This window comes from Gopherus flavomarginatus, chromosome 9 (genome assembly GCF_025201925.1).
Source record: "Gopherus flavomarginatus isolate rGopFla2 chromosome 9, rGopFla2.mat.asm, whole genome shotgun sequence".
Taxonomy (NCBI): domain Eukaryota; kingdom Metazoa; phylum Chordata; order Testudines; family Testudinidae; genus Gopherus; species Gopherus flavomarginatus.
In genome coordinates, this window is record NC_066625.1 from 79,708,661 (window position 1) to 79,735,782 (window position 27,122).

Here is a 27,122-nt window from a genome sequence, read left to right on the forward strand (position 1 = left end):
CAAAGCAAGTGCTGACATTTTGTTACCAAAACCAAAGGGGATAAGAGTTCTGGAGGAGTTGAGCAGGGACTTAATCAGGTCATTTTTAAAGGTGAACTGAAAAAATATTTTCAAAAGCTATTTAAGAACCCAAATGAGCTGCAGAATACATAGATTTAATTTTACATAAATAGTAATAGCTCACTCTTATATGGTGCTTTCCATCACTACACCCCAAAGCACTTCACAGTCTTTTATAATCCATTTATCCTCAAAAATTCTGAGAGTTAGGGAATTGATGATATTCTCATTTACAGATGGGGAACTAAGGTACAGAGAGGTTAAGTGCCTTTGCCCAAGGTCACACAAGAAGTCTGCAGTGGAGCAGAGAAATCAATATCCTATGCTGGTGCCCTAGCCACCACATTGTCCTTCCCCCACATACTTCACTGAAAAGAACAGCTGAAGTCTCTGTTAAGTCCTGGGATCTGTGTTCTTCCTGTGACAGCTGGTGGTGACATTATCACCCAACGTAGGGGTAAGGGATGCAACCCTTTCCACTGTTCCTGCTGCTGGCGAGCTCGTCAGCCACTGTGAGAGACAGAGAACCCTGAACTCAGGGCTTGGCAGCTATAGGCGATCTTAACAAATTAGCTACTGTGCATTGCATAGTAGCTACTTTTCCAATGAAGATGTTCATGAAGCTTTTCAGTACTCAGGGTTTAAAGCAGGGATAGGCAACCTATGGCACGGGTGCTGAAGGCAGCATGTGAGCCGATTTTCAGTGGCACTCACACTGCCCAGGTCCTGGCCACCGGTCCAGGGGGCTTTTAATTGAATTTTAAATGAAGCTTCTTAAACATTTTAAAAACCATATTTACTTTACATACAACAATAGTTTAGTTATATATTATAGACTTTACAAAGAGACCGTCTAAAAATGTTAAAATGTATTACCAGCACGCGAAACCTTAAATTAGAGTGAATAAATGAAGACTCGGCACACCACTTCTGAAAGGTTGCCAACCCCTGGTTTAAAGTAACCAACTTCACGATCAAGATGTTACAGCTCAGAACAATATGGTGCCTTCAGCAGGGGGTAGAGGGGCCTCTGCGAAGGCACAAATTATTTCAATATCACATAGGCTATAATACTTCAAGATAATGGTGACTTAAGGGCTGAATCTCCAACAATAAATGCCTTCGGCTTGTTTAAGCCAGTCCATTTATGTTACTTCACCGCAAGACTTACATACACAGGCAAGCCCCATTTATACGGACCTAGCAGAAAAGATGGAATATAGCGTGGGGGAAGTAGGAGGGGCTGTTTCAAACTAAATTAAGGAAACTGTGTGCCAGTGTTTAGAACGTGTGAGAAATAGGGGAGGAAGGCTGAGAAGGGATTTACAAACTGCAATTCACCCCGTGACCAGTCTGGAAGGAGTTTGGTCTTTAAGCAGGAAAGCTCTCAATTGATGGTCATTTCATTTCATGAGGCTGCTCTAGATAAGACTGCTTTAAAAATGTGAATGAACATTATATTAAATACATGACTGATGTGCGAAGGTGTTTACATTGGTATTCATCGGGGCTCATGGGTTAATGCAGCTCCTCGTGTGAGAATTATTCAAAGTGGCTCTTAAATTGTGAGGACCTGTGAGATCTGACCTAAGAGGCAACAATACATTGCAAGTCCAGGATTCAGCTGTACAGCTAAGTAGCAGCATACTGGTTTGCAGGAACACCGCATTGCGCTTCATCAGCAGTGGCGGGCTCTACAGTTCACCAGAATAGGAGACAAACTATCCTTGCATGACGTGGACAAGAATTTCGGGAGTTGGGAATGGAAGGATCACAGATCAAAGGCCAGGATAGGTATCAATCATCATAATTTGGTGCATAGTTGAATAAGGACAACATTGCAGGAAAGAAGTGTATGTAAGGATATCTTGCATTTCCATCTGGGAGGCAAAAAATAATGATACAAAGGGAAAGCTGCACATTGTTCTTTAGAGCTGCCAAATATAATGCGTTACTCTGAAAGGTCAGAACTTACTCGAGCATGATGCTTTCTGTAGGACTTTCTAAAAAGTCTCCTGAGATTGTCAGGTCCCGCTTTAAATAAGTCTGACTAATGTGTTCTTTGTTCCTCATTTAAAAGGCCTTCTCACATTGTGAAAGCCAAGCTTTGGGGGTGGAGGAACAGAAAATCACCTAGTCATTAAGAGAAAATTCAAGTGCCCAACTAATACATGACAGGAGAGATTATCAGAGTCTCCTGCCTTTATAACTACAAAACTCAAGATCAAAGCATCTTTTCTTCTTGCCTGAGGATCCCAAGAGAAAGTCACACAAGGCTACTATGTTGCTCAGAGTAATGTTCATGGACTACTCCCATGTTAAAAGAAGACCAAGATACATTCTGCTTCCTCCCTGTCATTATCAGATACCCACAAATCCCAAGTGGCCTGTAACACCCTGGCTCTTTCCAAGAAAGCAGTTTTATTGCCTTTAGGTAAGTGATTAAAACGAATCTGTCCATCCAGTGGCTTCAGGGACAAACTTCATTGACAGGTAGCTTCATTGACAGCAAAGGCATTTCACTTGGGCTTCAACCCTCTGGTAAATATTTTTAAAGATCACTAATTATAGTACACAATGCTGCACAAGTTGCACACTTTGAGTTCAGTTTTAGACATGGTAATTATTCTGCTGTCAAACACTGACTGCTTTGACTCCTCTTTGTGTTTTCGCTCACCACAATCTCTTTATTTAAATTTGATTTTAACCTGCCATTGTCCATCTACCCAGCAGGAAGTAATTACTTTCTAACCAATTTAAAAGAGCCCAGTTTCTCCATCCACACTGGCAACTTTGGTACCTTGCCATCGCTCATAACGACTGCTATTGTTTAAATGTGGACAACGTGCTTGGAACTGTACTAGACACACAAATGAAGACAGTTGCTGCTCTGGGCAGATACAAACTAAACAGGAGACAGGAAGAAGGCAGGACACATTGAGGAACCTAGAAGAGTTTCCTTGGTTTTATTAATGCCTCTCTCTTCCTTCTGTACACAATGTGGTGGTGGTGAAGGCGCTAGCAGGTTTGTGGGCCTTAAACAACAGTCTCAGAATAAACAATTGAAAAAGTTCTAAGCTGATCTCTTTCCTGTGGGGTAGAACATATAAACGTGGGTCGAGCAGCATGAATTAAGCTTAGGCTCTCTGCTAGGGAAGAGAATGTTGCTCTCAACATGTGAAGGAAAGATACGAATATGGTTCCATGAGGAGCTCTTTAATGACATAAATATCAAAGAAATCCTACCAAAAAATGGAAACTTGGCCAAATTGCTAAGGGGAAGTGCAAAAGAATACCACAAGCATGTAGGGACAAAATCAGAAAGGCTAAGGCACTAAATGAGTTACACCTAGCAAGGGACATAAAAGACAGTAAGAGGTTCTTTAAATATATAAGGGGCGAGGAGAATGTAGGTCCTCTACTTCGCAGGGAAGGAGAGCTAGTACTTGACAACATCAAGAAGGCTGAGGTGTTTAATGCCTATTTTGCTTCAGTCTTCACTAAAAAAGGTCAGTGGTGTCCAGATACTCAACACAATTAATATTAACAAGGGGAAGGAGCACAAGCCAAAATAAGGAAAGAAGAGGTAAAAGAACATTTAGATAAGTTGGATGTTTTCAAGTCAGCAGAACGTGATCAAATTCATCCTATGTTTCTTAGAAAACTAGCTGAAATAATCTCAGAATCATTAGCAATTATTTTTGAGCACTCACAGGGAACAGGTGAGGTCCCAGAGGATTGGAGAAAACTAAACATAGTACCTATCCTAAAAAAGGGGAACAAGGTCCTTGGGAATTATAGACCAGTCAGCTTAAGTTTGATACCTGGAAAGATACTGGAACAAATTATTAAACTATCAGTTTGTAAGCACCCAGAGGATAATAAGATTACAAGGAACAGCCATCGTGGATTAATCAAAAACAAATCATGACCAACCAACCTAATTTCTTTCTTTGACAGCATTACTAGCCTGGGAATGGGGGCGAAGAAATAGATGCAACGTATCTTGGTTTTAGTAAGGCTTTGACACAGTCCCACATGACATTCTCTTAAACAAACTAAGACAACGTGGTACAGATGAAATTATACACAACAAGGTGGGTGCACAACTGGTTGAAAGACCATACTCAAAGAGTACGGTAGTTATCAATGGTTACCTGTCAAACAGAGAGTATATCTAGTGGGATCCCACTGGAGTAAGTCCTGAGTCCTGTACTATACAATCTTTTCATTAGTAACTTGGATAATGGAGTGGAGAGTATGCTTATAAAATATGCAGATGATGCAGGGGGAGGGAGATAGGGTTGCATGCACTTTAGAGAACAGGATTAGAATTCAAAATGGCCTGGATAAATTGAATAACTGGTCTGAATTCATCAAGATTAAATTCAATAAAATCAAATACACAACTAGAAAATGGGGAATACCTGGCTAAGTTTTAGTACTGTAGAAAAGGATCTGGGGGTTATAGTGGATCACAAATAGAATATGAATCAACAATGTGAAGCAGTTGTAGAAAAGGCTAATATTCAGGAGTGTATTATCAGGAGTGTTGTATGTAAGGCCTGAGAGGTAATTATCCTGCTCTCGTCAGCACTGGTAAGGCCTCAGCTGGAGTACTGTGTACTGTTCTGGGTGCCACTCTTCAGTAAAGATGTAGACAAACTGGAGAGAGTCCTGAGTAGAGGAACAAATATTACAGAAGGTTTAGAAAATCTGATTTCTAAGGAAAGGTTAAAAAAAGCTAGGCCTGTTTAGTCTTGAGAAAAGAAGATTGAGGAGGGACCTGATAACTGTCTTCAAATACGTTGAGGGCTTTTTTAAAGAGGATGGTGATCAATTATTCTCCCTATCCACTGAAGGTAGGACAAGAAGTAATGAGCTTAAACTGCAGCCAGGGAGATTTAGGTTAGATATTAGGAAAAACTTTCAAACTATAAGGCAGTTAAGCACTGGAATGGACTTCAAAGGAAGGTTGTAGAATCCCCATCACTGGATGTATTTAAGAACAGGTTGGACAAACACCTGTCAAGGATGGTCTAGGGTTACTTCGTCCTGCCACACCACAAGGAGCTGGACTTTATGGCTTCTCAAGGCCCCTCCAGCCCTACATTTTTATGAGTCTATGAAATAGCCTCAACCTCCCCCAGTTCAATCAATTTTGAGTAACAATGGGCATGATCAAGCTCTCACTGAAGTCACTGAAAAACTTTCCTTTTTCATATATGCAATACACAGATGACCAATTATACAACTACAGACTTTCACCAACTTTCTATAAACAAGCATGATCTAACACCAAAATTTGATTATCGAATATTCCGTGTTATAGTATGTGTCAATTTTACTATGCTTCTGTGCATGGAGACAAGCAATAAGATAAATGTTATAAAAACGCTATAGATAGTTGGTGTAAATCCAATACTAAAATTGGGAAGTACCCAGTTCACTTCTGAAGCAGGACTATTAGGACACCAAGATCAAGTCTTTTGTTACATATGATCATTTACCCCCCCAACACACACACTATATTTATTGAAGGTATGTTGGTAATAAGAACGTAACTAAAGGATCAAGGATCACAAGTTATGTCTACAGTAAAGCATCCAAAAGAACTCTCAATTATGGTACAAATCATAGAAAAGCAAAATACTGCCTATACAAAACTTGTTCATATTTCCTTTCTAGTTGTTTAAATTGGTAGCAATTCCATTCAGCCCAGAGAATTGACTAAAACTGAATTTCACTTGTAGACAAAGGTGCTTCTTTAACTCAATCAGAAATCAAAGATCACTTTAAAAAGTCAAAGTGCTAAGGAAACTGAGGGCTTGTCTTCACTACAGGAGCAAGTCAACCTAAGTTATGCTTCTCCAGCTATGTGAATAATGTAGCTGGAGTCGACATAGCTTAGGTCGACTTACACCAGTGTCTTCATGGTGCTGCATTGACGAGAGATGCTCTCCAGTCAACTTCCTTTACTCTTCTCAGAGAGCTGGAGTACTGAGGTTAACTGGAGACTATTCTGCCATCAATTTAGTGGGTCTTCACTAGACCCGCTAAATCGATCCCTGCTTCATCGATTGCAGCAGCCTTGATCTCCCCGTAGTGGAGACCAGCCCTGAGAGACTAACCTTGCACTACCAATGCGTCTCAACTGGCTATTCCAGTTCAAAGTCCCCAAATGCAACACTGGCAATAAATCTCCTGATATTCTAGGTCTAGTTGCAAGTTTTCTGGGTGAAAAAAATGTCTGTGACATAGTTAAGATGAGAGATTTCATTGTAAGACCTTCAGAAAACTAAGCTTGACGTTGATCATATCCCTCCCTTCATTAATAAAATGTTTGTCACCTCCCAACTCCACACCCACCTTTACACTCACCAACGGAAAGGACAAAATAACTTTTAAAGGCTTGAACACAGAGTCAGAGCTAAGATTGAAACTCCATTCTTAATCCACTTCACTGCTTAGGAGACCCCTGAAATGATGGAATAGTGGTGCAATATGAATTGATAATGGCAAGGAGTTAAAGGCCATTTCTAGATTTAATTCTGTGCCTTTGCTTTAACACAGGAGTTCCCCTATGATGAGGTGAGATAGATAACTGGATAACTATGGTGGTCCATGGAGAATTGTCCAGCCACATAGCTTTAGTTCCTCTTTCATATATCCTACTTCTGAAATGCACTAGAAGGCCAATAGGGCACACTGAATGTTCTCCTAATGCTGTTTTCCATGTAATTGCTGTAGAGATCCCAGAAAGATTATGGAATTGTGAACAAGATGAGAGTTGGTCCTTACAATTGCAAATTGGAGGGGAAGAGGTCCATTATAGCAGTATACACAGGAGGCTCTGGATACTGTTTCCCGTCATGTGACATAACCTTTTGTAACCCTGATCCATGTCACAGGACTGTGACCAATATGTAAAGTGCATTCACTGACCAGCACTGCTGCACCCCACAACTTGATCATAATGCACAAGATCATCTCTGTGTTAAAGTGTGGTCCAGATCATAAAAAGTTTTTGAAAGCCTCAGGTTAGTAGTGACAATTCATCTGTTATGGTGATATAGATAATCCTTGTCAATGACTTCCCAACTCAAAGTTACTCGTTATCAATAAGACTCCAGCTGATACAACAGAACCTCTCACGTTAGGGAGGGGGAAAGTTGGTTTAAACTTATTTGCCTTAAATTCACATTATAACACACTAGACTAGAATACCACCTTTTATAAAATAACTAAGCGTTGACAGTTACACTGAGCTGATAGCTGCTTGACCTGCAGCCTGATTAAATATTGGCATTAATTATATCACACTCTGCTAATGTTTCACTGTGCTATATTGAGGAACACTTGACTGCCCTGCCTCTTCTGACATAAGTTGCAAGGCCTTGTGACTGAATCACTGTGTACACTGGAGCTGAGCCAAATCAAGGAGCTAAGAAAGAACACATTAAAAAGTATTGTTATAAAGTGTAGGTAACTTACTCAGAGATTAAAAGGAGAGATACAATTGTCACAGGGGAGCCAAATAAAACAAGGGCCAGTTGTTTTCAGCACGAAGTACGAGCCCACGTTCACACAGATGCTGGAAGAATAGATTGACTTCATCGCTACCTGCTGATTTTTTTTTTCCAGAGCAGTTGCATCACACCTGCAATTTACAGTTCTTGGCTTTAATTCTCACTCACGAGAGAATGCTGAAATGGAATGCTGACATTTAATTTTTAAAATGGATCTGAGTCTCTCTCTTTTGGTCTTCAAATAAGCTCTCTCAAAGGCCTGTAGCCATATCATGTCAGACTGTGACTTTACCAGATCTCACAAACTAAGCAGAGACAGGATGGGTCAGCTCTTATGGAACTGGAGAATGAAAATCCAGGTGATTTAGGAAGTAGTAGTGGTGATTCAGTTGGTGGCTCTCTTTCCCTCCAAGTCAGTGTAATGAATCAATTACCCACTATGGAGCTAAAGGATATTGTTTTATTGGAAATACCCTTTTTTCTATTATATACAAAATCTAAGTCCTGAGCACATGTAACCTCTAAGGTTCCCACAACACTTTTCCCAAGTATAAGAGCATTAACCTAGTTGTCTCAGTCAAGTACCAGCTAGGGTAAATTGCATTCTGCCTCTCTAACTAGACCTTGAAGTTCAACTGAAGATGTTATTTTTCACTTTCTACTTCTAAAAGTGGCAGGACAGTGCTGTTGGTGCAGAGTAGATGTCAAAAAAAGAAGCAGTTTGGTGTATGGAGAATGAAGCCCTATATGTATTTTTACTTACACACACCCCTTCCCCGCTTTCAGGATAGAAGTTGCTAGAGATATAGCAACTGCTACTCATATTTAAAACTTTTTTTTTTTTGGACTAAGAAAATAAAGGCCACACTACAAAGACCTCCTGAAAATCACACCAAAACAAACCAACAAAAACAAAAAAAACTTTTCCTGGAAGCAAATCACTGGTGTATGTGGCTCCCTCCAGAAAATCACTACGTTTGTTTCCAATAATTTGCTTCATAGATGGCATAATTCCTTATTAACAAATGAATGACTTGTTTTGAACGCAATTCTTAGCTTTCAGAAATGCAGCCCCCAACCAAGCCTGGTATGGGATGTCTAATAAATGTCAATCTGAGAAAACACAAATTCCAAGAACTTTTAGTGCTGTTTGATAGTAATGCCCACTGCTGACTGGTCCTGGAAATTATTCTGCCTCTCCCTTTTGAACAAAAAAGTGGTTGATCTGTTTTTGGTATTAATCTTTTTTCTCTTCCTCTCACATGGAACAATCCACTCAACCGATAGAGAGATATCAGTTGTCAATTAATGGTAGGTAGAACATGAAACTGATCCAAAAAACTATGCAGTCCATAAATTGAAAGCAAACATATTTATTTTCCTGGATTGTTTGCATCTACTGAAACTGGCTCTTGATTCCAGTAGAAGCAGATTAACTTTTATAGCTACTGAGGTGGGCGGGGGGGAATTACCAGAGTAGTAACACTCATGTCAACATAGACAAAGAAAACCTATACAGTATGCCAGCATTATCATCATTTTGTTCATCACTGTGCTAAACTAAACTTCCATTTAATCCTTCCTGCTCCCACACATGGAAAAAGAGACCTTATAAAGATGTCCAATACATGAATTTATTATCTATAAAATGCAAAACAATCAAAATGATAGGGGGGAAAATAAACTTAGCTTGAGTGCAACGTTAGGACTGAGAAATCAAGCACTAAAGAACAGGAAATTCATAAAGTTATGCACTCGAATTTAATTCTGTCTGGTGTTTACATCAAATATATATATATATAATCTGCAATTTCTTGTAATCACTCTCTGGTGGTTCCTATCTTTAGAACAAAGTTTCTTCTAAATTGACGTAGCTATAATCTGCTTGTGATTTACCAATTTTTATGTTAAAAATGGTTACAAGATTATACACAATGCAGCTGTGGATTTCAATAAACCATTTTTACAGTCACTTTTCAGAGGAGAATAACAGTCTAGTGCTGCTATGTGAAAGAGAAGGTGGCAGTCTGGAAGTAAAAAAATTAAGCCATTGACTGACCAAAGGTGCAGAATTAAAAATGACAAGAGATTAAAAGCCAGTATAGTCCACTATGTCAAACACCCAGTGCTTCACAAAAAGCTCCCCACCACCCACTAAGCTCTTACGTCTACTTGCTATGCCTGCCTGCACAAGCACTTTTCTTCCACAAGAACAGGTGAAGCTCTATCAACGGTAGCAATGGTGAGACTATAAATGTAGACTGACCACTAGAGTTTTACCCATCATCTTGGCTAACTCTGCTCAGAGCAGGCATAGACAACATGGAGGCTAAAACATTACTGACTGCCAGTGGCCTGCCGACACTCGAACGCTCAACATTGCCACCAATAGAAGGTGTCGGTGGAGCTGTACCCAGAAGTAGCAACTGACAGATTTTCCAAAACAGCCTAGCATGGATAAGATATTTGAAGGCAATCCTGCTCTGGTTGAAGTCCCATTGACTTCAATAGGAACAGGATCAGATGTGTCACCAGAAGACTTTCCCATACCATTATTTTATCAGGAGAGAAGGATAAGGTCATTAATAAAGCAGACAATCTACAAATTAACAGTTAAGGAATCTCTGTTTTGAAACAACAGGCTGAAGTCTATTTAAGGGGTTTCCCGATTGGAAAAGCTGGTGAGAGGAGCTGTATAAAATATGCATTGCTAATTGTTCAGTGCACATGGCAAAGGTCCCTAGGAAGAGAAGAGAAGTAGCTTACCTAGAGTAGGACAGTGGTTACTTATTTTTACAACTAGCACAGTACATTCACATTCCCTTCCAAACAGGGAATATATTTTGAACAATACAAGGATTCCACAGGCAAACCGCTAACATGATGCACATCTGTGGTGCTATATACAGTAAAACGGTTAAGCCGCCTGCCACTGATTCCAGCACATATTTGAACAATTTATATACATGTGTGTCTAGCTCTTGTTTGGCAGTTCCTATCATGCTGCAACAGGGCTTCTATTGAGAAGAAAAGGCTATCCTGTTCTTTATTATCTTGGTCATCCATGTCACCAACTTCTAGAAAGACTGATATAAAACATACCGTACTATAGAAACCTTAGAGAGCTCTCTTGCCATTTCCTGATGATGACCCAGCTCCATTTCTGTCCTGTCTAAGGTTTGACAAAATATAATACCCGAGGGTGAACATTAAGGTTTCTTGTTTCGCACACAAACTGTGACTTGCAAGACCTCTCAATACTCTCTGAGTTCCAACAGCACGGACGTTCACCCAGAAATGTTCTCCAAAAAGGAAGGGGGTACTTCCATGCTTTTAAGCTTATGCACGGTGCAGAACAGTGTTATACATTACAGCATTCCACAAGTGAGACCCTTAAACTTTCTACTTAAAAGGTATTATCTGGATTAGCTAAAAAGCTTCCTTTTTACTGCAGTACTAGACCTTTAATTTGATTTATTTGGGGAGCAAAGAATAAAACAAAATAACCAAGATCCCTGGGACAGAGCAAAACTCCATCAAATAGGTACAATTTGTGACACAAAAAAAGATAAAACAAGTAGTTTAAATGTTGGTCTACTCACATATAACGGAGCTTGCTGTGGATTAAGTTTCATGACCCAAACACTGGAATGGAAGAGAAAAGATGTGTTAAAAACATTCATTTATCCTCTCTAAAATTAACTCATTTTTCTGGTAAACTGCAAAATCCTAAATGAAGAATATACAAATCCACACAAGACCACAGCTTGAGAAAAATTTCTAACTATAGTTTCACACTACTTTACCTTACGGGTCCAGCTGATCTAAATAATACAAGAACCAAATTCTTCCACCTTTGCTCATGCTGGGCAGCACTGAGTAAGGGTGGCAGAGTCTGGCCCAAAAGGGAATAGATAATTGATATCCTTTATGTCACACATGGCACTGCCCATTTCGGGCTAGACCTTACAGCCTGTCCTGAACATGGCATGTAACTGCACAAACCTAAAAGCAGAGCAGTGGTCCCATTTTGCTCTGAGGGAAGGGGAGGTTCCTTCACCCATTTCAGGCAGAAGTTTACTGCTTCCCTTTACACCCAACCAGCTGCTTTGGCCAGAGTGCAGGGAAGGCAGTGCCAGGACTCCTCCCAGTCAGAGACAGAACAGCCAACAGCTGTCTCCCGCGTTGATAATAGTTAGTGGAGATGGAACTCAGTCCCCTTTACCTTCATGTCAGTTCACCTCCTTCATTCCCCAAATGCATCTTGAAAACCATCTGTCTCCAAATGTGTTCTTTAGTGTGATGACTGTTGTAACCCTTCCACGCATCTGACAACCTACTGATATTTACCCCCTTCTATTTTTTTTTTTGTTGGGTCCTTTATAGGACGGTCTTTTAATCTCCACAAATGTGCTGAGTTCTTCGCAATCGTGCAGAATGCCCTGAAGGTCTCTGCGTGTTGCATGTTAATAATTATTATTATTCCATTACACTTTGCCAATAATTCCCCCCCACCTTTTAGCACAAAACTGTTTTATTTATTGTAGCTGTTCTCCCTCAAGTCACAACTACAGTACTGATGGCTTGTTCCAGAATGAAGTGGTGAAATCCATTAGTCTGGCAAATGTATCATCCAAAGGGACCAGATTCCTGTGCTTGCTGGAGTGGTGACTTTCAGGAAAGATTCCAAGAAAATGCAGTATACTGAAAAATCATTCTTTATGAAATTCAGGAATGTTCTTCAGAGAAAGCAATATACAGTGCCCAAGCATTTCTTCAGTGACACCCTAGCCAGGAAACATCAGTCCTTGTCCCAATTGTTTCCTATTCCAGTCTGGGAATCCTTAGAGGGTAAGCCATGCATAGATGAAAAGGTTTTTTGAAACATTTAGCCGCTGTTGGAGGTAGATGCCATTTAAATTCTGTGCTGTGACAATGCACGCTGCTTTCTAGAGCCTTTAAACTAACATTAAGGATTGCCCTTATATTGCCAGGAGATTAAAGTCTCTTGTGTACCCCAAGGGCAGGTGCAACATGCACATTGGCAATGCAAGCCCTCCTTTCATAGCTCCTCGGAAGACATGCCTCAAACTTAACTTAGAAGGATCAATTACTTGAAAGGCGAGAAGGAAATTCAAGCTCTGCACCCACACAATCCTTGGCTTCTATGCTTACACTGCCAACAAAAGTATCAGTTAGTGAAAACTGTGTTGATAGCTCTAGCTTCTATCCCAGGGGTGGGCAAACTTTTTGGCCTGAGGGCCACATTGGGGTTGCGAAACAGTATGGAAGGCCAGGTAGGGAAGGCTGTGCCCCCGCAAACAGCCTGTCCCCCACCCCTATCCACCTCCTCCCACTTCCCACCCCTGATTGCCCACCTCAGAACCTCCGACCCATCCAACCCCCCCATCACTCCTTGTCCCCTGACCACCCCCTCCCAGGATCTCCACCCCCTATACTACATCCCCGCTCCCTGTCTCCTGACAATCCCCTCCCGGGACCCCCTACCCCTAACTGCTCCCCTGGGATCCCCACCCCACCCCAGCCCCTTTTGGAACGTGGCCCTGTAAACATGTGCAGAGGACTCAGGAGGAGCAAGGGCAGCTACGCAGCCGGAAAGAAGTGGCGGTTTCCCCTTCAAAGCGCCACTTCTCTTCGGCCAGCTGCGCGGCCACCCAGGTGCTCCTCCTGAGTCCTCCGCCTGTGTTCCCTGCGCTCCCTGTCTGCTCCCCTGCCCTTGCAGTGCAGTCCCTCCCTCCTGCAGGGGGGTGCGCTAGTGCTGAGCTGCCCGAGTACCCAGCCCTGGGTCCCCCTGTTGTTGGGGGTCCCGTGCCGGGGGAGGGGCAGTGTTCCCTTGTAAATCTGCCCCTGAGCCGCGCTGCCCAGGTGGAGCCAGCCATGCCGCCGCGCTGCTGGCACGGCAAGCTGAGGCTGTGGGGGAGAGATTGGGGCCGGCCGGGAGCTCAGTGACTGGGCAGGAGGGCCCTGCGGGCTGGATGCAGCCTGCGGGCCGTAGTTTGCCAACTTCTGTTCTATCCACTAGTACTTACCCTGAGACCCACCAGCTCATTTCCCACAGGCCAAAGAGTCAAGAGATGGTAATGACTTTCCATCACTACTAACATGGACCACAGTACCCATAGCTCATTTCAGTACCCAACCCCCTCCACCTTCCATATCGCCCCTTCCTATCATGGTTGTGTCCCTAGATTTCCCCACAGAGAACTGTATTTCTTTAAACATAACTTCCATTTCCTTTTCTTCTGGAGTTGTGAAAATAAAAAGCACCTCTGTAGAAGACAGACAATCTAGTGCTCGGAGAAATGTACTATAGCAGGGGTTCTCAAACTTTTGTACTGGTGACCCCTTTCACATCACAAGCCTCTGAGTGCGACCCCCAAAATAAATTTAAAAAACACATTTTTATATTTTTAACACCATTATAAATGCTGGAGGCAAAGCAGGGTCGGGGTGGAGGCTGACAGCTCACGACCCACCCCCCACGTAATAACCTCACGACCCCCTGAGGGTTTCCGACCCCCACTTTGAGAACCCCTGTACTATAGGTATGGGGGTGGGGGAAGCTTCTCTATGTAGAGCCAATGGCAAAAGCCTGCAAGCTTTTCTTTCAACTTCCCAGATGTTCACTTTGCTTGAAAAGAGCTATGAGGAGAAGTTAGTAGCTGATTCTAGTATGCTTGTATTCAAAGGTTTCCAGGAGCCAGGCACCAGAATCCTAACTGCACATGGTGAGAATGTACATCTCAGTCTGGGAGAGCCTGAATACAGGTAGGGGATATTTAAAGCAGATTTTGGTTTGTTTTTTTTTTTGTTTTTTTTGTTTTTTTTTATAAAGCACTATACAACATAGAAACAGAAATCAAATGTAGCCTTAGAGATAAGGACAGATTTTTCACTTCGCCCTCCCGGTGAGTTCATAAATCCCTTGCAGTTTGGTTTTGTGATTTGTTGCATCATCAAATCTTTCCAAGGAAGCTGAAGCCTTTGCGCCTATTCATCATCCTAGGATCATAGGTATTATTGTGACTGTCAGTACATCTAATCTCCCAGGACCAACCTACAAGGGAAGGATGACAATGCAGCTCAAATTTTGGGAACGGAAGTCAGGAAAACTGGTTTCTGTTCCCAGCTCCGTCATGGATATTCTGTATGACCTGGGGAAAAGATCTCTGGGTTAAATTTTGGGCCCACTGAAGTCAGTGGGATTTTTGACATTAGTTTCAGTGGGGACAGGATTTAACATACTAATAACCGCAACGTGCTTTGAGATCCACATATGGAGAGGAGCAAAGCTTTAGTCTTATCATAGGACTTTTCAATTGTGCTCATTTCCTGCAGTAGTGATGGGAGCAAATCTCTACATACTTAAGGACCCCGGTAAACAGGGTGAAAATGCCCACCTGCACCTAACTCACATACTTCGAATATCTGCTCCAAACCCACCCCTTCCCTGGGGTTTGGCTTCATTGTTAGACAGCAAACAAAATAAACTTCAGCCTAAACTTTCTCCTCAGCTTAGCAATTCCTGCGCTCCTTCCCCTGAATGATACCCTCTAATTCCCTTTGCCTTACAGTCAAATCTTTTTGTACACCTTGGTAAGACTAATTATTTAGACTTGCCTGGACAAGGAGGAATCAGCCAAATCACTTTATATTTCTGCGCAGGGTCCTAATACCTGACATCTTGTTATATACACCCTCATTCTGTAACAGCTTCATAACATCACATCCACTTTCAATCACATTCTCTTCCATGAGTCACAATAAACAGTTTACAAAATAGCTGCATTCAAAAGACTTGTTTTGCCTTTTCCCCGCCTTTCAGCTTGTAAGACAGTGTATTACTTGTGAAAATGAGAGACCAATAACATTGGCTTGAGCGTGGCATGTTTTTGAGAGGTGCAGAGCAAGTTTCCTGCACACAGTTCTGTCAATGAACCTCACTCCTGATCTACAATCGCCCCTGCTCTTCCAGTCCTATTCCCCGCTCAAATCACACATCTCTCTCTGCTAATTCTTCTCATCTTGAGCTACAAGAGCCCCAGATATTCTGGAGCTGGGCCTCTTGTGTGTCATGAAAACTAGGTTGAGACTGAACAGTTTTTCATTTTGATATAGACCATTGTTTCAACCTACCTTCCCCATGAAGTACCAACTAATCATTCAGATTTTCACAAGAGAGGCCTATTTCTGAGGGGCTTGTCCCGTGTTCTGGAATTAAATGCTGTAATCTCTGGTTTGATAATTTAATGATATTTGCATAATGACATGATGATGCAAACATTATGACATCAAACCACCACACTACTGTCTCAAATCAGGGTGTTTAAAGGGAGCAAAAACTTTGTCTACGAGTAGATTCTTCTTCAATATTCAGTTCCTCCATTGCCCTGAAAATATTCTGCACCATACAGGAAAACAATTTTCTTTATTGTAAACTAGAATGGCTAATTTGTACTTTTATACTATTTAATCAGCTGAGTTCACAAACAACCACATTTTACACTCCTAGATTAAAGATAAAACCTGTATAATCATCTCATTGTACAGCATCTATCTTATCAAGGAAGCTGAACATGTTTTGCAAACTAGCAGAGAATACTTCACCTGCCCCTGAAATTCCACCACACGGCAGCCATTCTACACCAGCAACATTACATTACAGAGTTATTGCCAGGAGCGGCGCTAGGGTTTTCGGCGCCCTAGGCGGGGGTCCTTCTGCGGTCCCAGTCGGTGGCAATTCGGCGGGGGGGGGGGGGGCGTTCTTCCGCGCTCCCAGTCTTCGGGGCACTTCAGCGGCGGGTCCCAGAGCGAGTGAAGGACCCGCCGCAGAATTGCCACCAAAGACCCGGAGCGCGGAAGGATCCCCCGCCACTGAATTGCCACTGAAGACATGGAGCGCGGAAGAACCCCGTCACCGAACTGCCGCCGAAGGCCGCAAAATGCCGCCCTCTCAAATCCTGGTGCCCTAGGCAACCGCCTAGGTTGCCTAAATTGAAGCGCCAGCCCTGGTTATTGCATACGGAAGTACAAAGTTACTCAATTCAACAGATATCACATGAGGAATTTAAAAAGTGACCAGATTTTGGATCTGAGCAAGATAACACAACTAACACCCTTACTCTTATTCTTTTAGGACTTTTTCTGAAGATCTAATTTATTCTTTATTAATTTTTCAAGAGCTATTTAGTTTTTAGTTTCTCAGAAAGAACTTTACTGAAAGGAAGGAATCCTAATCAGTGCTTTCCCACTCCTCCTCCCATTTTAAAATAGGATTTCTCTTCCATTCTGGAAACTCCCAGTAAAGTGCGTCAGGCTCCAAGGTATTTGCAGTCACCCTCCTTATATCATTTGTTTCACTTCTGTGGTTTGAAGGTGGATACATTCGCACGCTTTCAGAATCCAAAAGGTATATAAGCATGCACACTCTGAATGAGGTCAAGTATCAGAGGGGTAGCCATCAGACTCCTCGTTGTTTTTACTCTGAATGAGGTTATGCCTCGATTTCAGAGTTCCAGTTGTCTTGTTTGTGCACACAAACCTGCAGAGAAAATGTGTTCCTTATTACACTACGCACGGTCATTTGAGTCTCTTCTCTCACAGCAGCCACCTGTCATCTCTTGGCAGGTAAAGGTCTGATCCAAAGCCCACAGAAGTCAATGACCACTTCCATTGACCAAAGTGGGCTTTAAATCAGCTCTAAGAGTGCAAGCATTCTGGGGCAGGGACTCTTTTTATTATTATATGCTAGTACATCACCTAGCACACTGGGGCTCCATCTCTACCTGGGCCTCTAGGCACTACTGCAACACAGGTACGGCTCTAGCAGATTTTTTAGTTGATTTGCAGCAGGTGTGTGTGTTTGTGCTTGGGAGGTGGGGGAGTGGGGGTGCTAGAGAGGTACTGACAGGAGTACCAGGTATCTGAGAAAAACTTCTCCCTCTGCTCATGCATGTTTCACAGATGTCTTTCCCGCCTCAAAAACAGGAATTTCAAGATGAAGGCTCTTTCAAATGGGAGCAATGGTGTTTTTCACACAGCCCCTAAGCAACCATGCTTCAATCACAGAATCCCTCTCTCTAAGCCAGCACTGACCTGTGGACTGCAGCGCCTTGTGATACACTACAGATCAATTCCTGGGTCCCCACATGGGTAGGCGGGACTTGGAGTGTTAAGAAGCAGGCAAGAGGCAAAGCCAACGAGTGCCAGACAGTACTCAAAAACAATCTCTCTAGACAATTAAATGACATTGACTGGCTTCTAAGAACGGTCCTGGCTACCATACAAGAAAAACTTGGGGTGGGGGAGCCCCGCAAAGAGCGAAGCAGAAATGTGAAGATCTCTCCAGCAATGACATATTGCTCTCTCGGGTTTTCACAGAATAGTCTACATATGTTTAGTGTTTGTGCTACAGTCCTTTATAACCCAAAGGCTGCCTTATCATTATTGTGTGTCGCCAATAAAAGCTAAAAGCAACACATTTCTTGAATTCCTGGGATTTTGCACCGCCTGCAAGCATTCTGCAGCAGCTCAGTCAACCCGGACAAGGAATGCAGATGACTTTAGAAGACAAGCATTCTTTACAGAGCCCTGCGAGCACAGGGTGGACTGCCCAACTCCGATCAGTTACAAATAGGTTACTCGTCAAAACTAAAATTATTGTCCTGTGATACTCATGGATGGGTATGTTGGATCAGTGACAGCCTTGCCAAGCTAGCATTTTTTGCCACTAGTCCTGTTTATCCCGGAGTCTGTCCTGAAAGCTTAGCTTAAATTCAGTTAAGCTGCCATCCGTTACCACAGGGAACGTGAACAGGATGGAGCACTTCCACATTGCAATGCAAAAGGAACAGCAACCATACACAGGAAGCTACGTAGCACTGACTCTGATACACATGAGAATTCTTTAGTCCAGAATTTATATGTAGGCAGAGCAGCAGGGGAGGAGGCAACTAGCGAGGAGGCAAATTGGGGGCTTCTAGGGAGCTCTGCATGTACTACACAATACAGTTTCTGCAGCATAAGCAAAGGAGGGGGGCCTGCTTTGGCAGCATGTCTTTTGGTATTGCACTTGCCCTGCACTCAGCACCTCACGTCATTTGATTAAACAAAAGTGACATGATTTGATACTAAGTAGACTGTGCCTTTTCCCCTAAAATATCCCACTTCTGCTATCATCATTTATAGAAATGGTGGACACTCTGGTGTATGCTGGGCTCCCATAACTACTGTTATTTTTACCACCATGTTATCTAACTCTGTTCCGAGCAGGTCACTGTGATGACAGTGCTGCACATTGTCAGATCAGGGCTCCTACCCAGCCACACTGGGAAATTTTGAAGGGAAAAAGGCTAGCGGAGGCAAGGTCATAAAGACAAAGCAGACAGCTGTTGTAGACACCTCATCATCAGTGTCATTTTACTGGAGAGGAGGTCGTGAAACTGATTATTGTGAATAGCTATATAAATTAATTGCAGTGCAAGTGTAGACGATACTGCAATTTGGTCTGCGGCCTCAATCTAGTTCCGGGAGGAGAAGCAACTCCACAACTAAAAGGACAGCACTGATCCATCTGGTTCCCCCAGTGGCAATCCCAGCAGAAACCGGGTGGGCAAAGAAGAACAAAATCCCTGCTGAACCAGTTTAAAGCCCATTACATGGGAGTGTGAGGAAAGAGGCTTGCCACTGCCCCTGCTATCGTTGTTTCAGAGAGAGGAAGGATGTCAAGAGCTGGCATTCCATATTTTTCACTAGCACTAGCTGTGCTTTTTAAAAGAAAATAAGAAACTGTCTGTGCTTTGAACTTCTTCCTAAGGCCCACTCTGCCACCCCAAAGCAAACTAATAAAAGAGTTATTTTACGCTTTCAGCAGACACGTGCAAGCCATTTTAGCTCCAAGTGATCATTCTTTCTCACACACATGCACGCTCTCAAGGAAGATATTAAAATAAGCATTGTTATTTACAGAAAATCAATTTTAAGCAGCAGAATACATATGTATAAAAAAACCCTTCCTCTTGACATGACCACTGTGAGCAGACAGAGAAAATTCCTGCATTGTCTGGTATTAGAGAGAGCAGTGTTGCAGATGACAAAGATCTAGGCCAAATGCTACACCAGAATAGTACCCAATTAGTATCGCGTTTGGGGCTCAGCGAACAAGGTGGAGCTGAATCCGTTCTCTCTACCTCTGGTAAAGAAACAGACAGGGCTGCACCACTCAGGCCTGGTCTAGCCCTAAAAAATCCACCTCCTAAGCACCTTAGTTATGCTGACCTACCACCCAGTGTGGACACGGCTAGGTCGATGGAAGAATGCTTCCGTCACTCTAGCTGGAATTACAGAATTAACAAAATTAAGGAAGGTGAAGCTAGATTTCTTTACAAAACTAGTCGCTCAGAGAAAAAGAGCAGGTCAGTCACTCGCCAGGGAACCATCTCGCTGCCACAGGTGGGAACAAGGAACTGGGGAAGAGTCATGGCCACTCCGCCCTTCACACCTTTGCACGAGAAGGCATAGTGCACATGTGCAGCCCCAGACACAGCTATGAAAAAAAAAATCCAATCTCATGTTTACGCGGCACATGTGCCCTGTCAGTGGGATCTACACCGACACCGACTCAAAGAACAATTGTTATACGCACTCAGTTCAAAAGGATGTTTACAGAGCCAAAAAATAAGGCTCTAGCAATAGCCACAGCTTACAGCAGGCTCGGAAGTGTCTGATTCCCTTCCCTAGGGCAGCTTGTTGACTAAAAGGGAATAAATAATGGAAACAGTTGGAATTCACAATGGTCTCTTTAAAACGTCTCCACAGCTGTGGTTGTAAATAGACCGAGCCAATCCAGTCCATGTTACCTTTTGCAATGAGAACATAAGCCCTGCCTCACTCTGGTCCTGGCCACAATGAAAAGCTAAAGCCCTGTTGCCCCAAGTGTGTGGCATCTGCCTTCAGGCACATCACAATGGTGGCCGTGCCATCACCCAGCTGTGATCCAAGCACATCCCATGTCACAACAAGGCTGTGAGAATCCTATCTCCATCAATGGGCCACACTTGGATACCCTTGCTCCCAATGAGTAGCAACTTGCTCCACGAGTAGTTTCCTTGACTTCAGCACGAGTAATTGTATCAGAAACTGAACCTGTGTCAACAACAGTCAAGCTTCCTTCCCCCAGACTCAATGCAAGCACTACTCCTGATGCTCACCCAGAAGCAATGTGAATGCATCACATTTCACCAGAGAATATTTCCTTGCTCCGCCCCCATATTACCCTAGGGTAGTATGGGCACAGCCCACCATACTGTGAGCCAACTGCCACTTCCCCTCCATTGCATTGTGAGCACACGCACCCATCACTGAGAACATGGCACCTGATGCCCCACCCATGATGCAATGGAATCAAAATTGTCTTCAATGCCCTCATCACAATGCAGGTGTAATAGACTGCTCTAGTACATGTGATTAGGCCTCACTAAGAGCTAGCTCACTGAGAGCAGGAGACTTACTGACACCTCATAAATGCACTCCTTTAGCTCAGAGGTGGGGGGTTGGGCTTGACAAGGAAAGTCCTGAGTTAAATCCCTACACAGGGTAAATATTTAAAGTGCCCAACTCTCAATTTCAAATATGACTTGGGTGCTTTGAATAAAAATGGTATCCCACAATGCCATTTTTAAGCGGTCACTTTTCAGAGTATGACCACTCAAACTCAGAACGTCTTCTGTGGGTCTCTATGAGACGTAATATTCCTGAATACACACACACACACACACACACACACACACACGAGAGAAAACATATGAATGAATGTGTGTTTGTAAAGTTTTGCTACAAAATTGGCGAAGTCATTTATGCCAACAGGAATAAACCAAATGCTCAGATTAAATAGAAAGAAGTTGAGATCCCAAAATAGTTCAAGGATCGGTAACAGAATACCTAACTGCATCTTACGTAACCCTCTGACAACGGGTATAGTTCAAATATCTGCAGCCAAAAAATCAGGCTGTATATTACTCCATCAGCACTTGACACTTACTAGGTTACCTACTGTGCACTTGTTATTAAAAGTTTGAATTCCACTATTTGCCTTTTAAACGCAAAATGCCTTTTCGGATGAAGGAACTGTGGAGGGCAAACATTTGCAGATGAATATTTTCATTATGTTGTATATAACAAGTTCTGTGGGTTAACCTTTGTAGTTACTTGTCATCCATTTGAGACCTGTCTCTGTACATTTCCTTAGATTGCTCTTTGCAAATCTGTTGTCTGTAAAACTAGATAAAAAGATTTTATACAGACTAGAAGAATTGCTGCCTGTTGGTAGAAGTCTGCCAGTTACTCTTCTCTTGGGATTTGGGGTGTACGCACAGGGAATATAGTGTTTTAAATGTTTGTGTTGTGTGAGGGGACTCGTTAATGAACAGTCTGTTGAATATGCACCCAGTTACCCCACAAACACGCTCATTATCCTACCCCTCTAATCACATTTTAAATTACTAAATTGAACAGACACACCACAAAGCTGATGCCTACATCACGCACTAATTAAAAGGGGACTCATTTTGAAGCGGGTGGTCTTAAAATGTAAACCCCTGTAGATGATGTTTGGTTCACAGACACATTTACACCCTCTGCTCCACTCCGCTCTCATGTGTGCAGAATATTGAGCCTTACAAGCCTCCTGGCATTGTGTCCTGGGCACACTCATGAGAGGAGTAGGATATGTGCTGTGTGGGATCACAGCTTTGGCCCATTTTCTGTGCACATGCTCAGATACTGAGATTAAAATATGCCATTTCCATTAACACTATCTAGGCACTTTTATGTGCCCCCGTCTCAGCAAACAAGGAGCAAGAGTCCTTCCTGTAACTTCATTCACTAAAATATTCATGGAAAATGAATCTAAGACATGAACGCCACTGAAGCAAATTTAATTGGGTTTTTTATTTGAACAAATATTCATGAACACAGTCGCAGCACTCAAATGTTCAAACCATTTCTTTTAAATTCATGTTTGGTTTGTCACACGTTTTGTAGCAATTCAGAACATTCAGCCTGTGATTTTTCTGGAATTCTATTTTGTCTCTCCCCTTAAAATAACACAGTAAAATTCCTTGCCTTTACAAATTTGAAAATAGGGCACGAAATAACAATTCCAGGTTGAAGCACTTAAAAAAGCAACAGTGGTTTCAAACAATGAAAAGATCAGCAGGGGTCAGAAAAAACAAGATCTGAAACCACCATTTTCTCATAATAGAAACAAATATCCTTCTGCCCCCTTAAACATTAAAAACAGAATTAATATGGTGGATCTTCTTATTGAAATCTGTCCAGAATTATATTATGTGCTATTTTACATTTATATTCACTGGGGAAGCGATGAAGGACAATTAAATACATAGCTAATGTCTGCTGGGCAAGGGACTTCTTTGTCTCTCTGTTGTCTCGCTGTAGCACTCTAAGGTCCCAATGAGACTTACTATGCTAAGCACATACGATGGGGTTTACTCCCATCACCTGTCAGGCAAGAGGTTAAGAGCAAATTAGTGCACCTGTAGTTGATGGACTGACTGCTCTTCCCTCTCTGGTGAGGAGGCAAAGTAAGCATCATTAGGTACCTACCCTTTATAGGAACACTATGGAGGAGACTGCAGAGAACACAGTATTCTCCTCGGGAGAGAAACCCACAGCGGTGGTAGCAAGACGCTGGGCAGAAGGATTCCCAAGGAGCAGGGTAGGCTCCTGGTGGGGGACGGTGCTGATAGAGGGCCAGTTAAAAGGACTTCAGTGGAGCCTAAGAGGTGCAAGAGTGGTTAGTTTTGTAGAGAACCAAGGAGCTGGGAGGTCCACGGAGAAGCCAGTGGCCTGAGAACCAAAGGGAAGGTGTATTAAAAACAGGCTGTGGGAAAGCAGCACAAGGGGGCTCAGAGGTAGGAAGAGGCTCAGGGAAACAGAAGAACGCTTGAAGAAGCAGACCTATCTGCTTAATATAGGGTCCCAAGGCGAGAGCCCAGCGTAGAGGGTGGGGGGCCTGAATTCCCCTACCAGCCCTACAGAAGAAATACTGAGCCCAGGTTGGGGCTGAAGACTGACCTCAAAAGACAGGATGAGGAATCGCCCAGGAGGAGGGAGAGGTCTTTTGTATTGGCATATTTTGTGAACTTTGAGTTGGACCTTTCTGTTACTGTGGGCGGGGACTGTGCTTTATGTAACTTGGCCTGAGGGCTGAGCCAGAGAAGATCCAGAGAGAGGCAGAAGGCCTGCAAGAGGTGCTGATGACAAGGTCCCCTTGCAGCATCATACCCTGACACAAGGGGGAGATATGGGTTGTGAGTACACTAATGTACAGAACCGCACAAACATAAGAAAATATGTTCCCTATCCTGAAGAAGTTACAGACCAGGAAGGGTGAGGGAGAGGGATACAACCATCATGTGCATGTATATTTATAACATTGTGTTTTTGTAACAAATACATATCATCTATGTCCACGTACTCCTCGATCTAACATGATATCAGTTGGCGGGATTCTTGTACATGTTCCAGAAAAAGTGGGCCCAACGGAGAGATCCGAAGGAGAGGCTAGTGACGTAAGGGATCGGTTCACGTGTAAGAGGCAGTGTGGACAAACAGCTGTCTATCCTGTTTCCAGATGGGGCCTGCTGAGTTGGATAAACGGCTCTTAGGGATCCACAATAGCAAGTACCATTCTGACTATGTCTAACCTTCTCTTTCAAAAGAGAAAGTGTAAATTAAATGCCTGCCTCAGTAGCATCATCTGGATCCTTCTTGGTGGCCACGAATGCATAACTGAGAAGCGCTGGAGACATAAAGCGGCATGTAAGGGTGAAGAACTATCCTTCTTTTAGACACCTGTACTGTATAGTAGCCCTTTACAGTAATGGCTTAGGGTACTTTATAGGTGAAAACAATAGCTACGGGATTTTTGGAAACATGAAAACGACAGTGCTTGGCTCCAGCAGCTTATAACAACTATGTGAATTGCGAGGAATGTGGGTATTTGAACATATACTCAGACCCACCCGCTCCAAGTCCTTGGGAACACTATAAGCTACATGAGGGGATACTTCAGGTGTATCCAGCTTCAAACTTTGCTGGCTCATAACTTCAAACTTAGCTGAAGTTGGATCTAAATACTTGGAAATTCATCATAGATTTTCTATTTACTTTTTTTTTGGTTAACACTATTCAATATTTGTTAAGCTCTAAATAGTGTGTGCAGTGCTCTACAAGACTGTTGTTGCCATTAGAAGCTCATGGTCTAAAGGGACAAAGATCAGGCACACAAAGGAATCCAGAGGGAGGTTTTGTAGACCTCCTGGAAGGAGTTTTAGAACATGAGAGGACAGGAGAAAGAGTTCAAGCTGTAAGGGGCAACACACGAAGGCACAAAGCTAACAGTGGAAGAAGGAATTGAAGGGTTATTTGAGTATGATGCAATATGGGGCGATTTACATAAAGCTGGTCTGAAAAACAGAAAACAAATATGGGTGACTATGGGAATTGGCTGGCATGCCTTACCAGGATTAAGCCTTATGTTACTTCACAAGATTATAGGAATAACATTTCAAAGCATAGTACAAGCTATAAATTCTTTCTTCTCAATTAGAATTGCTCTACTTGTGCAGACTACCTGACACATGTGAAGTCACAGACCGACTTTCTTCATGTTGTGAGAGAGATTTTGGATAACACGCTTAAAACACACAAGTAAAGTATTCCACAGCAAAATGCCCATAGCAATTCTCTGCTCGTCAGCCTTAGGCAAATGGCCTATAATCCGCCAAGAAAAGTTTAAATAATTCAGGGATTAACAGAACACAAATCTGGGGCTCCTGGGATCTGACAAATATCCACTGAAGCCAATGGGAGTCCTTCCTTTGACATGAATGAGCACTGGATTAGATCCTCACTACATTCTTAAATGTAGCCAAAAAATGTACTGGGTGGGAGCAAATCTACCTACCTTGATTAGTTGGCATGATTTCATTTTCGCATTACTCGCATTACAAGAAAGAAGTCAAGCTCCCAAAAAACAAACTCCTCATTCATCAAAATATAGAAGATGGCCGTGAGGGCACTCACACACTCACACATTATAATAAAACTCCGTCAATCTATGCATAATTACAAACATTGGTAAGACAGGTTCCCTGCCCCAAAGTACTTATGCTGTAAATTTTCCAAAATAAACAAAGACAAGACATAGGACAAGAGAGGAGGACAGGGAGGGTGTGGGTTCATGAGGATAACAACAGATCGGCAATTTGGTGCTTAAGTCCCTTTTCCAGAAATTGTACCATCGATATTTATTTCATGATTATTTACTGTAGTTCTTCTAAATAAACCTCAGTATCATGACAAACAACAAATTGGAGCTTTGTCTCCTTACCTTTTGAGCTGTGCATGATGCTGTTAAAAAACCTAAGGTAACAAAATTCAACTGATCACTTAATGCTGTGATGGAAAAGACAAAAAAAAAAAAATCTTTGTAGCAACCCTAGACTTAAAAGCAAAATACTAATCAAATAGAAGTTAGCTTGAGATTCCAGCAGATTGAAACTCTAGGTTCCCAAAGAAGAGAAGATACAGCGCAAAAGGCAATGTCCATCTCTGCCTTAATTCTGAAAGTCAATTTATTTTCACAGCATGGGACTGGGTTTAGGAGGGATTTAGCTGGTCTTTAGGCTTTGGCCCTTCTGTGCTTTGAATGTCACCCATATTCAATAAATAGCACAAATACATGATAATATAATGAACCAGCACTAGGTGTACCTCAATGCCCTTTACTGGATTACCATGTGAGAGGAGATTAAAAAGACCAGTACCATTTACTTTAGAAAAGAGACATAACTATGCAAATGATCAATATGTGCATGGAGAAACTCAATCAGCTACTATTTATTGATTCATGTAATAAAGGGAACAAAATTAATTAAATGAGAAGAGAACAAAGTAAATAATAGAAATGCTTTACACAGTTAACCTGTAGGACACTCTGCCAAAATATACTATAAGGCAAAACGTTTAGTAGCATTCCTAAAAAGGCTTAGATGTTTCTATGAATAAGAAGAGAGCTGCATTTATACGAGTTCAGGATAAACATCTATCCAGAAGATCAACCCATATGATTCGAGACAGAAGCCAACCACAAACTGCAAGAGGTTAGAAAGACGCTCCCCCACCCGCCTCCTCCAGCCACGTTAATACATAATTGTCCATTATGGGGGTTTGAACCAAGGGTGGCTCTATGTATTTTGCCAGCACAAGCACGGCAGTCAGGAGGCTTTTGGCAGCGCACCTACCGAAACCACGGGACCGGCGGACCTCCCGCAGAAACGCCGCCGAAAGCAGCCTGACTGCCGCCCTCACGGTGACCGGCAGGCCACCCCCGGGGCTTGCCGCCTCAGGCACACGCTCGCTGCGCTGGTGCCCGGAGCTGCCCCTGGTTTGAACCTTCCTGGTTGGGGACAGGATGTTGGAGGAGAG

The 27,122-nt window shown here is 42.6% G+C and overlaps 1 protein-coding gene across 3 annotated transcripts in view; it reads right to left on the bottom strand.

Moving 5' to 3' along the window:
• AKAP13 (A-kinase anchoring protein 13) overlaps positions 1 to 27,122 on the bottom strand; it is a 343,718-nt gene that overhangs the window by 237,687 nt on the left and 78,909 nt on the right. For all 3 annotated transcript variants that reach the window (XM_050967379.1, XM_050967378.1, XM_050967380.1), the window contains one exon: positions 11,192 to 11,234. In XM_050967379.1, the coding sequence (XP_050823336.1) occupies positions 11,192 to 11,234 (43 nt within the window). The remainder of the gene's footprint in view (positions 1 to 11,191; positions 11,235 to 27,122) is intronic.